The following is a 12118-nucleotide window of genomic DNA, read 5'->3' on the forward strand; positions in this document are numbered from 1 at the left end:
AAACACGAAAGGAGTGGAAGGGGCCCGCCTCGGCAAGCAAGGAGCCGGAAAGGAGCCAGCCAGCCCTGTCAGCCTTTTTTTTTTAACCAAGCTCAAGCTGTATTCGTATGAATGAATGTAGGCTATATACCTATCTAGAGTCAAATCAGTCATTCGGTCAGTCGGTCAGATAGTTATATATTAGCGACGACTGTTTCTTGTTCGCGACTATAGTTTTCGTGGACAGTGAAGGAGTCATAAAGAAACATATTTTGCACAAAAAATTGCAAGTTTATTTTTTAGTAATGTTTGCAATATCACACCGGACAGTATAGAGTGCCCGGTGAGGAGAAGAAAAAGAAGAAGAAGAAGAAGAAACAGGCAAGATACCTACATACTTGCAGAGTTAGCAGTAGTACTGTGTACGTTAAATAGGTAAAGGTGGTGGTGGGGTGATTAGTACGCATGTACACTACTAGTGTGGTAGATGGAGCCTGCCAATGACGCCGCTCGTCCCCTCTGTGGACAGGGTTTGGTTCCTGCAGGGCTACTAGCGCGCATCCATAACAGCAGTCAGTGTATGCACACTAGACGATACCTTGCTGCATGGTGCACACTCCGCTACATGTACCCTTTTGATAAGACGTTTCATTCGTCCAAGACCGTCCTCATCATCGGCGGTGTTTCTGACCTGGCCTGACAATCAATATAATGATGCACATTAGACTCTGAAGCATTTGCTGTCCTGTCAAAACGTACCCCTCGTTCCCCCATGAGCAAAAGAACATTCATGACCAAGGGCACTTGTTTCCTATTTCCTGTCCCCATACATAATGTGTAGACATGATTCTCCATATACTCATATACTCATATACTTTCACACACACACACACACACACACTGGTCACAGAATCAGCAAGGTGGCTCAATTTGGTGGATGGGTGCTTTGGTGGAGTGGAGTGGGCGTCGAAAGTATAGTATACAGGCAGTAGGTGGTAGCTAATAGGCTCGCTGGCTCAACGGCGACGAGAAGTTATTACACGCCATGGCTTGACTGGGGCGTTCCGCTTTGGCGCCCACCAGCTGCGGCAGGGATCTCCCATAGAACCATCTGAGGAGAGAATCCCCCAAATCGCTCGCACAACTCTACTTGGCCCAGCGTTTTCGAGCGAGAATACCATAGTAGGTGTGTGAGAAGAGTCTGCTTGTTCGTCGTGTACATGTGTGTATGCGTATGCGCATGTGCGCCACTCTCATTTGGTGGATGGTTCGGGTAACATTGCAACTCTTTTTCAAGGGTGACAGATGTGACAAGTGCGGCACACAGGTAAGCCACGGGAAGTCAGCCAGTCACCTAGAGCCTACCTTGCCTACCCTACACATGATATATTTCTTTGTGTCGGCATGCATTTGTACTATGTAGTAGTAGCCAGCGCCAGCCCAACGGCACCCACCCGGCTTGCTTGACGTTGATTGCCCTCACGGCGCCGTCGATCCTGGAGAGGGAGAAGGGCGAGAGGAGGGAGAAGGGCCTGCTTATGAGGGAAAAGGGCCATAATTCCATCAGTCTCTCGTCTCCGTGCTGGCTACTGCGTGTATTGTATTTACTGCTCGCGTGTCTATCTCTACCACCTCGCTCCCTCGCTCCCGACCATCGGTGGCTGGTCTTTAGGCTACCTACTGTGTGTGAGGCACCTCATCAAGAGTCACTCGTTGGTGTGCTTGTGCGGGTGGGTGATGCCAGAGCGGGCGGCAATGAGGCTCCTGCCGTGACATGACATGGAAATCTCATGTCCACCTCCCCATAGGAATGCTCGGGACATTTGCCTAGGTAGTCCCCGGGCATCCCACACCCACATCGAGAAATCGCTATTGGCTGCATGCATGCAGAAACACATGTGGAAGTGCTCGCTTTGGCTCGGGCAAGCCGCGTCGTAAGCAAAGCAAACAACGTCCAGGTCGGTGCCCAATATATATGTGTGGTTGATTTCTCGCTTCTTTAATGGGTTGAATGTACACAACTGACATCATATATATATACATATACCTTTAGAGTCAGCAGACAATAGCAAAGTTATGTGTGCGTACATCAGGCATGGGCATGAATTGCCCATAGGTCTGTCGATACATGCCGCAAAGCCACTTGTGGTAGTGCCATTCATCCCACCCAGATGTGATTAGAACCTACCTCGACCTTGAGAGAATTGGGACAATGTGTGCTTATCCGGTGACCGAGAATTCAGGCTACTCTCATCTTTGTGAGCCCCGTGATTGGCTGAAAGGCCATTGACCTATTTGGTTCTTCTAAAACCCACTGGGAGAGGGGGAAACAAAAAAACGAGCAGCCAGGATGAATACACACTCCCTCACTCTCTCAGCGCCCGTGTGGATTTGTTTCTTGGGCCTGGCTGGCGATCCTGCAGCACGACAACTGGGAGTGCTGATAATGTCCTTTCCAATATAACACATCTGTGTGATCCGGATTCATCGGGCTGCTCGGAAGATCGCTTACCAGGAATAGGCCTTGACGCACAGCCTGCCCGGCCGAAAAGACTCCCACTGCTTGTTTGTGAGGACAAGGACAACAGACAGTCTGACTACATGAACTAAGTACATGTATTTGCAAACCCTTTGTGAGCAACATAAAAATAAAAAATAAAAATAAAAAACTTGTGTCCGCACAGAAGCTCGATATTCCATCAGTTGGAAGACATGACTGTCGGCATCAAATCGTAGGTTGAGTCTTACATCTTGACAGCCTACCCGATCCGACTGGAACCCAGGTAGCTAAGACACGAAAAGGATCATTGGCCGGCCACGTACGTCGTCGCCCCTCAGATGCTGACTGACATCATGCCTTGGGCTACCGCTCCAAACGACTATTATGTGCTTCGCAAATGCAAACAGGGCTTCTTTAGCTTGCAAGTATTCAACCAAGACATCTCCAAGTACGACGAAAATATGAATGCCGAGAGGACAAAAGACTTGGCTATCATTGCCTAAGTACCTGTTTGGTTCTAATCTAGATTTTGGTTTACAAGATCTGGATCTTCCGGGTCAGTTATTACATAGCCGCGGACAGGCTTCCTTAACTTAGAGATACACGAAGCCAATACTAGGGGGTTAAGACAGAAATTGAAGACCTAAAAAAAAAATGAAAAAAGAAAAAACAATGCTTCATAGTGTTAGTACACGGAATACATAAGTGCATAGTTCCTGTCATGGAGGGGTCGGAGGAGGGAATCAAGAGATATCCAGGAGCGGGGATTAATCAAGTTGGTGGTAGGTCAACCATAGAGATGGGTAAAGGATATGCGCTTCACGATGTGCATCATAAGTTCATCTAGTAATTGACTGCCATACTGGACCGAGGTATGTAAACCATGAAAGATGGACCTCAACCTCCATATGCCATTTGACTGGGGGTTGCGGTGAGTAAGTGGTTTGTATTATTCTTCCTTGACATAAAATTGAGAACGACCATGGGGGAAATGGGTATATCTCAGAGTGTGGCAAGGTGTGTTTTGACGATCTTGATGGGTTCGGAAAAACCAAAGATGGGGGAGGAAATGACGACAATGGAAGGATAGTGGGCGAGCAACAGAGAACCTGGTTCACGCAGCGAGGACAGGGTTTGGCTTATTCCTTTATTCGTCGACGGCGAGGCCTAATGTAAAGCCATTTCCTGAACTCCTAGAAAGATGCGGCAAGGGAAATCGTTTTTTGATCATCAATCTACCCATTTTTACTCCTCAGGAACTACAAATAACAAGCTCGTTAGCATTTGGAGATAAAAGCGTTGTAGCCATAGAGTGGCCAACGAGGGAGAAAGAAGGGGAAACGCACTCTCAATCGCACCACTGGCGATGTCGTCCTGGATAGCCTTGGGGCTGCGTCCGTCAACCTGGCAACCGACGCTGAAGGCGGTGCCCAGAATCTCCTTCACGGTACCCTCGAGAGACTTGGCGAAGGACTTGTGTTTCATGATGCGTGCAATCTCGATGATCTCGTCCAGGGGTATCGACTTGCTGTGCTTGATGTTCTTCTCCTTCTTGCGATCTCTCGGGGGCTCCTTGAGGGCCTTGATAACGAGAGCGGAAGCCGAGGGGACGACGGAGACGGCGGCTTGACGGTTCTGGATGGTGAGCTGAACCGTGACACGGAGACCCTTCTGTTGAATGGCATTTCTTGTCAGCCAAATCATGTGTTCCTTTTCAACCAGACTGCAGAGCTGGAACCAGTCCAGCAAGTTCCTTGTGGGAGGGGAGAGGGCTTTGTGGAATCATACCCAGTCACCAGTGGCCTTGGCGATATCTTCTCCGACCTTCTTGGGGGACAGACCCAGGGGACCGATCTTGGGAGCCAGGGCGGACGAAGCACCAACTTCACCACCGGTGGCACGGAGAGTGCTGTAAAAAGATTGAGTCAGTTCATGGTTTCTTTCATCTCGGGGAGCAACAGAGGGCGTTCGGTCGGTCGGAGCGAGTGGGATTCTCTCGAATGTATTATTTCTCTTCTTCTTTTTTTCTTCTATTGTTGCCGCTGCTGCTGCTGGTTGTCCATCCTCCTACTGTGCTTCTTCGCGATACCGGTTCGGGAGATACGTACATCACCTTGATCTCATTGGGGTCGAACTTGGGAGCTGTGCGATTTAGGATGTCAGCATCTTGCGCGAGCGACTACGCCGAGAACAATTCGGCAGCAGACAGAAGGAACGGCAGGTTGTACTCACGCATTGTGACGGTGGTCTTGAGGTTCGATCGATCGGTTGGTGTGGTGGTTGTCGCGAGTCTCTCGAAAAGCCCAAGGTCGAGAAAGGTCAAGCTGGAAAAATTGCAGAATTTCCTCAAATCCTGTGGGGGTCCCTAGGGTTGACGGAGAGCGGCCAATGAAAGTGGGGGATGGGTCCGGTTGTGCTGTTTTTGTGCTGCGCGAGGGACGGAGACCTGTTTTCTTATCTGCATTATACTGTTTAATTGCAAGATCGAACTTGCTATTCGATCTATGTACTTCTGTGCTGCTAATTGATTTCGTACTTCAACTTTGTTGCCTCGCATTACACTGTGCTCCGTTTTATATCATCATTATAGTAGTACTGACCAGCTCCCGAGCACAAAGTATTTTGTTCTGTATATAAGACTAGGTAGAAGACCACTGGTGTATATTTCCCTACCTTTACCTGGGGAGGGGGAAAAAAATCCTCTTTGCTCCCGCCTTCAAGACATCCAGATCTATCTATTGTGTCGGGTCGGTCTTACGAAGTTGCCCACTCACACAACAGCAGGACAGAGAGAGGAGAGATGGGGCGTTCGAGGGTGGATTATGCATTTTGGCCCTCAATTTGCATATTCGTGTTTTACAAGTACATAGGCAGCACACCTTGATGTCATCGAGAGCACACATATACAGACGTACAATCGGAGGATTACCATTGCCTCTGTAGGTGGTACATCTAATCATCAACTCTACACTACTACCTACACAAACACACCCACCTACATGAGTAACTGGAGGCAGCAACCTGCCTCTTGGGAACGGGATCCACCGAGAGAGGATAAAGGATCCTTTGGTCCAAGTGTCAACTGTACCAATAATCTTTTGCGTTCAGGTATCTAATGCTTTAACGTAGTGTAATTTGCACAGCATATCTCCCATGTAACAGCCACATGCTTTACAACTCGATCCTTCAACTATACACCACACATACGCCCTTCTCACAATTCTACGAGCTAGTAGGTGAATCTTTTTTTTTTATGCAGATGCCACGAGCTGTATAGCCGCAATGCCAAATTAAATATTCCCGTTTACAGACAGAACACCAGGGACGGCAATTTTTACAAACAAACATTTGTAATCCGAAATCTCTTTTGACGCCCGCTAAGCTTCTATCATTTTAGCCGGCCCCTGTGGTCATTGGCTTATGTGTATCATCTCACCAACACGCTGCAAAACCCGGACCAAAACCAAACGTCTCATGAAATAAGGCAGCTACCGTCGGACCTAGTTCGTTCCGCTGACGGCCAGCTTCATCAAGTGGTCCATGAATGTTTGGAGTGAAACGTCATCAGTAAAGATAGTCTGCGCCGTCTGAGCACCAACGCCTCCATATGCACCCGTGGTGTGTGTGGTCGAAGGGTTCAGCTTGGAGAGCAGGAATCGAGCCTGCGAACCACCAGCATCGCACACAATGAAACGGGGAAGTGGGAATCTGTCGCCAATGAGGTCCCTGGCATCCTCCTTGGGCTGCTCAAGCAGAGCTGCAAAGTTCTGGTAGCCTTCTTGGTCCTGATATCCGGCCTTTCTCCACTCAGCAATCGTCTCACCGTGAAAGATGAGAATGTGGAAAAATGTGTCGAGGAGGAGGACGTGGTCAGGCTGAATCGACGTCGAATCCAGAAGTACGGGTTGGCCCTCGGGCTGGCTGCCATCTCCCGCAAGAACATACGAGTCCAGCGTCGGCTGAATCATGATGAGAGAATTGCTAACGTCCTCGTGGTTGAGCACATGCCGGTAAAAGGCTGTTTCGTCTGGTGAGTTGTTGAAAACCTGCAGAAACTGACTTCTCCGGAGGTGAAACATAAACTGTGGATACAGCGTGAAGTTCTTCTCCAGTCTGAAGGACGAAGGGTCGTCCTTTCGGTAGTCAGCAAACCGCGAGCAAAGCCTGATAAGCATGCGGTCGACCCAACGAAGCACGTCGGGGCCGTCGTCGACTTCAGCCTTGAAGACGGCAATGCGCGACATCAGAACTGCTGCTGCCTCCTGGTCGAATGACTGGGCAATAGCCGGATCGCCGGCTGGGCCGCTGAGGTTTCTGGCAACCGTGGTGACACGCAAGTGGAATTGGCCGTCCGAGTGCTGGTAATATGTGAGGAACTGCATCATGCCTTTTTGTTGCCCTTGCTGATGCTGTGTTGGACCGCCCTGGCTCGCAATTTCAAAGTAAACGCCATAGCTGGCGGTGGGATCAATGCCACACATCTTCCACGCGCACGTGTTACCGATGCCACATTCCGTCTCGCCTACTGAGGTTGACTTTTTGTTCATTGACACGGCGTGGCCAATGAGGCCAGTGACCTTGAGCTCCTTGGTAGTGAGAACCTCGAAGAGAGCGTTGAAGCCCATGAGAAGATTTCCATCGCCGTCCTTTTCGAAAACACGGACAAAGGACTGCTTGAACATGGAAGCTGTAAAGCTATCGGTCAAGATCATGTGCCCACCCGTAGAGTTGCAGAGACCCTTCATCTCTAGCAGACCGACTTGGTCGAGACAACCAGCAAAAATGTCAATGATGTGGCCATTGTGTGCGGTCCTCTTGGCCAAGGTGTCGTAGAACTTGAGTGCCTTCTTATAGTACTTGATGTTGTCACGGTCGATATCGTGGTGGGATCGGATTGGCTCTCTCAGCTCGGGGCCAACGACCATGCCAGGACCCTCGGTGGCAGGACCACCAGCAAAGAGCATGATGCGGCCGCCGGAGCCCTGGAAAGCGTTCTCCAGCAGGCCAACGGCAACGCTGAGGGCCACACCGGTGCAGCGCTGGCTTCGTCGGTCGCTGGCGACGGGCCAGGGGTCCTTTTGGAGTTGCTCCAAAGCCTTGGTGAGCTGGAACTCACACTGCTGCACAGGCAGAAGGAATCTCGTGGCAGCGCCCATGGGCAGGGGAGGACGGCCGGGCTGCTGTTGAGGGATACCAGGCCTGACACCAGGTCCCAGCAAGCCAAGCATCTCCTGGACCTGCTTGGCGGTGTAGTCCTTGCTGCCGCGAAAGACGTAGGACTTGGCGCACTCATTGTAGCCGATTTCGTGAACCTGGGCCATGGTGCCAAAGGTGATGAGACCAACGAGGGCATTCTCAGGAAGGAGACTCAAGCTCATGATCAGAGACTCCTTGAGGGCAGCCAGACTGTCCTCCTCCTGGCACGTATCAACGACATAGAGAAAGATGGGCGGGCTGGGAGCCGGCCGTGAGAGTCTGTACTCGATTGTGGTGTTGGAAGGATGCAACTCGGGCGGAATTGCATTGGCGGTGATGTCCTTGTAGTGCGGCGGCAGCGGATTTCTCGAGAGACAAAAGGGGCATATCCATAGACGAGCACGGACATCAACCTGGCTATAGACGAGCTCTCAGTACGGGGAATACAAAGGATAAGCAGGGTAGGAGGTTTTCTTCTTGGTGGATTTTCTTAAAACAATATGCTCTTTTCGATGTCGGCAGCCTAGGGGCGACGCGACCGGCCAACGACGACAACAGAGACGGCATGACGGGGAACCATGGCAAAGGGGAGGGAGATGGCAAACGTGTTAAGATAACATACCAGAAGGGATTCAATATGGCACGGCAGGGCTGCTTGCAACCGACGGGCTCGAATTGCAACAGCGGTGTGTCTGGCTTCTCCTTCAGAGGTGTGTAAAGAGCACCAATGGGCACGACGAGGCGCGAGGCTTCCATGCGCGAGCTTGGAAAGACATTCCAGCTGAGGCGGACACCATCGCGGTCCTCTACCTCGCTCCACTGCTCCTTCAGAGCCTCGTAGTCCATCCTGTCTGTCCCCGGTGTCCAACAGTGGTGAGGGAGATTGATGGATCTGGATTGTTTGATATTCTGTTCCCTGCTGGTGAGTGTCGAGTCGGCGCGCGTGTGTGAAGGTTGGGAAAGAGGAGGGGGACAGGACGTCGGTGTCGGCGTAACTGTCTATTGCTCGTCGTTGACACTGGGGGTTTTGTTGGTGGGGAATGATGGTGGTGGTAGTGGTGGGAGGAGGATATGGACAAGTTGCAGCTACCGCCCACTATTAATTGAGAGGTATGTACTACTGTGTATCTAGGTGCAGCCTGGACTGCAGTACGCCACAAGGTGGTAATGTAGGTAATGTAGGTAGTAATACCTAGGTAGCTGGTACCAGACACCAGACGCACTCGTCCAGGTAGGTACGTAATTAAATCAGAGATATGCGCCGCTGGCTTTTGACGCCTTTGACAGCTCTGGGAGCTTCTTGGGCGGCTGGCTGGCTGACTGGACCTTTACTAAAACAACTCAGCAGCAAGCAGCAACATCAATTGCAAGCAGAGCCAGTCGGCCAAAAGAGAAATGTGGGACTCGGGAACTGGCCACCTAAACTTTTGGGCACTTGGTACATTTACTATCTAGGTAACCTAGACGTTTTCTCTAGCAGTCTACCAAATCCGTTGGCGAACAGAAGAAGATGGCGGTTTTTCAACCTCGTGTGTCCTACGGCCGCATGATAATTCCACGTTGCTTCCTTTTTGTGTAGAAATACTGGACGATATTATGACATATGTAGATGAATTGGGAGATACAACTCAGCAGTATCGCGCATGCAATCTCGGCAGATTTAGTCACCCCTTATTCATTCACAAGTACAACCATTTTTATCATAAATCTAAAAGCCGTATCCGTAAGATCAAGAAGGATAGAAGATGTAATATTTAAATGGGAGACAGACAAAAGAGTAAATAGCTTGGACATATATATACTGCAACATGCAAAGACAGAGGACATGACAAATGAATAGAGTTTATAAAATGAAGGGGGCGATAGGCATGGATCGAATAGACCAAGAAAAAAAAAAGATAATTCAGACAAAAAGACGTGTCCTCGGTGAGGCTCGAACTCACGACCTTCAGATATCTTGAAGTTTTCAATCAAGTCATATGTAATATGATATGAGACTGACGCTCTAACCAACTGAGCCACGAAGACTTTTTTGTACTCTGATAACTGACAGCCTTATCCAACACTAAGTCAGTTCACCATTAGGAGCTCCGGCCGGATAAGCAATAGCCCCGCTTCAGGATCTCCCAGCTGGTAGTAGACTGACTATTAGTGATGCTGATAGTTTCTCATGACCAATAGTGACGATGAACCACGAGCAGGAGGAAGATTTTGTTATTTCTGATCTCTGCTTGTCTAGCTAGTCCATCCTAATTCGGGATTCGCATAGACCTCTGACGGATAATGAGCACCGCGGTATAAGCCAATGTTCAGCTGAGCCGCCGGGTCTCTGTATAGAGTGCTCGCGAGTGACGATAAATATGATATACAACCGTCTTCATTGTTGACTGTTTCCATGATCTTGAGCTGTCGGCCATCATGCAAGTACTTGATTGGCCCTTTTGATGCAGAGTGTCAGAGAAATGTAGTTTGAATACTTGGTTTCCTGCACCAAGCGGTTCTCTTTTGGTTTCTCGATTCCTCCTGGACAGGTTCTAGCAGCAAGACGCAAAAGTGTAAAGTCTAATAACCCCCAGCTTAGTGTGCGTAATGGCCACCCTCGTCGAGATGACGTCGAGCGCTACCTGGTACGAATGGGTGGTACCGGACTGTTTGCGATGATGTATATGGTGAACCTAGAACCTACCTGCGTCGATGATTAGATTACTGCAAGCTATTCCCCCCCCATCATTCATGGCCTTGTCTCTTTTCCTTGGCTGACAATTCGCACCGCTGCCTGCTGTTCGGACTGCGTAACTGGTTGTAATCTAAACAATCATGGTTGGTCCTGATCCACCTACATACGAGGAAGCTACGAGCTCGGCTTCCTTCTCGCGATGCGACAGAAACGGCATCTCCCCAGAAGTCCGCCGGAGTATGGAGGATGAGTCGCGGTCACTACCACTGGGCTGGGTCCGCAGTTTTGATCCAAAAACAAAGCACCAGTTTTTTGTTGACACAAAGGCCGACCCCCCGCGATCCATTTGGCATCACCCATACGACGACAGCGAGTATCTAGATTCCGTGTCGCCAGAGGAGAGGGAGCGAATTCGAGGGCTTGCACGACATCCGAGTATTCATGACATCACGGCCGAAACCAGCGATGAAGAACAGGATAGCAATGATAACAAGAGCAACCATGGCCACCCGGCCGTAGCACGGCATGGTCGTAACATATCCTCCTCCTCCTCCTCTTCTGCGTCTGCACATAACGCAGGACCCCGGAGCTTTGGTCGCAAAGTAAAGGATAAAATCACCGGCACCACCCACGAGCAGCGCGAGGCTCAGAGGCGACAACGTGAGGAACAAGAACGTGATATGCACAAGCAGCATCAGATCTTCCGCAAGGGCTTGTCGGCAGCCATCGAGACTGGCCAGCCGCAATATCTCGGAGAGGACGACCACGGCCTTGATGTGTATCTAGAGCCTCCCGGGTCGACATACTCGGGCGTTGAGAGAGTTGAGCGCATCAGTCCGTACATTCAAGAAATCATATACAAGCCTCCTGGACCATTGAACAAGAGAGCGAGACACTTGCGGCCGGATCCCATCTATCCGGGCGGCTACGGGCCTCCCTGCAGTGCTTATGATCGGCCGTATGGTTATGGATATGGCGGCGGCATGGGAACTATGCCTTGTAAGCGAGCCCCCCACCCCCGCGCGCGTCTAGTCCTGAATTTTCTGCTCTTTTGCTTTCGTCAGCTTCACAGGTCATGTGCATCTTCGGTACTGCATCAAATCATAAAAGGATTGGTCTCGCTAACCCAGTGGATGAATGACAGTGGCTGGTCCTCTCTTTGGCGGGCTGTTGTTGGGCGGGCTCGCGGGCGGTCTACTTTTCTAGTTTGCACGGCATCTGCATGATTTCGTGGATGACTACCTACAGATTGTATTTCAGGGGGAACCCACGTGGGTGAATGGCCTAGACAGTGACTCGGTGGTCAGCATAGCACGGGTTGGCTCGCCAATGGTCCGACGAGTGATGGCAAAGGGTGTAATATCTAGTTCATGAACCTAACGACACGATCAAGTAAAACCAATATCTGGAGAAAAGAAAATTGGCAATTGATAGGCGCAGTCACCCTAACATATACAGCAATCGTCCATGTTGAGGCAAAGCTAGTTATAAACATGGTTATGGCAGAATTTCCTTGAATATCTCTACAGACTATGGCTGGGCAATTCAAATTGTTCCGTGTCACGTGTTGTAGCGTGTACACATCTCTCCGCGGACTGTACGGAATGGACGATATTGAGCCGGCGAGGACACAATCGTGGTGGGCAGAGACGATTACTAGAATCCAGGTCCAGTTTATGCACACACACACACACACACACACACACACACACACACACACACACACACACACACACACACACTACTATACTATACTACTACTTACC

General features: G+C 50.1%; 3 protein-coding genes across 3 annotated transcripts; 1 reads left to right on the top strand and 2 right to left on the bottom strand.

The window, feature by feature from the left end:
- Positions 1-3724: 3724 nt before the first annotated feature.
- PFICI_08364 (60S ribosomal protein L12) lies at positions 3725-4715 on the bottom strand (the record flags this gene model as incomplete). Its single annotated transcript, XM_007836945.1, has 5 exons — positions 3725-3738; positions 3826-4210; positions 4268-4388; positions 4588-4621; positions 4712-4715. 5 exons carry the CDS (start codon positions 4713-4715, stop codon positions 3725-3727), a joined length of 558 nt encoding a protein of 185 aa, XP_007835136.1.
- A 1264-nt stretch (positions 4716-5979) lies between these two features.
- PFICI_08365 (Protein transport protein SEC23) lies at positions 5980-8521 on the bottom strand (the record flags this gene model as incomplete). The annotated part of the gene is made up of 2 exons (XM_007836946.1): positions 5980-8092; positions 8298-8521. 2 exons carry the CDS (start codon positions 8519-8521, stop codon positions 5980-5982), a joined length of 2337 nt encoding a protein of 778 aa, XP_007835137.1.
- Positions 8522-10492: 1971 nt separating this feature from the next.
- PFICI_08366 (uncharacterized protein) lies at positions 10493-11558 on the top strand (the record flags this gene model as incomplete). The annotated part of the gene is made up of 2 exons (XM_007836947.1): positions 10493-11351; positions 11497-11558. 2 exons carry the CDS (start codon positions 10493-10495, stop codon positions 11556-11558), a joined length of 921 nt encoding a protein of 306 aa, XP_007835138.1.
- Between the last annotated feature and the right edge of the window lie 560 nt (positions 11559-12118).

The sequence above is a fragment of the Pestalotiopsis fici genome (genome assembly GCF_000516985.1).
Source record: "Pestalotiopsis fici W106-1 unplaced genomic scaffold PFICI_Scf_5, whole genome shotgun sequence".
NCBI lineage: Eukaryota > Fungi > Ascomycota > Sordariomycetes > Amphisphaeriales > Sporocadaceae > Pestalotiopsis > Pestalotiopsis fici.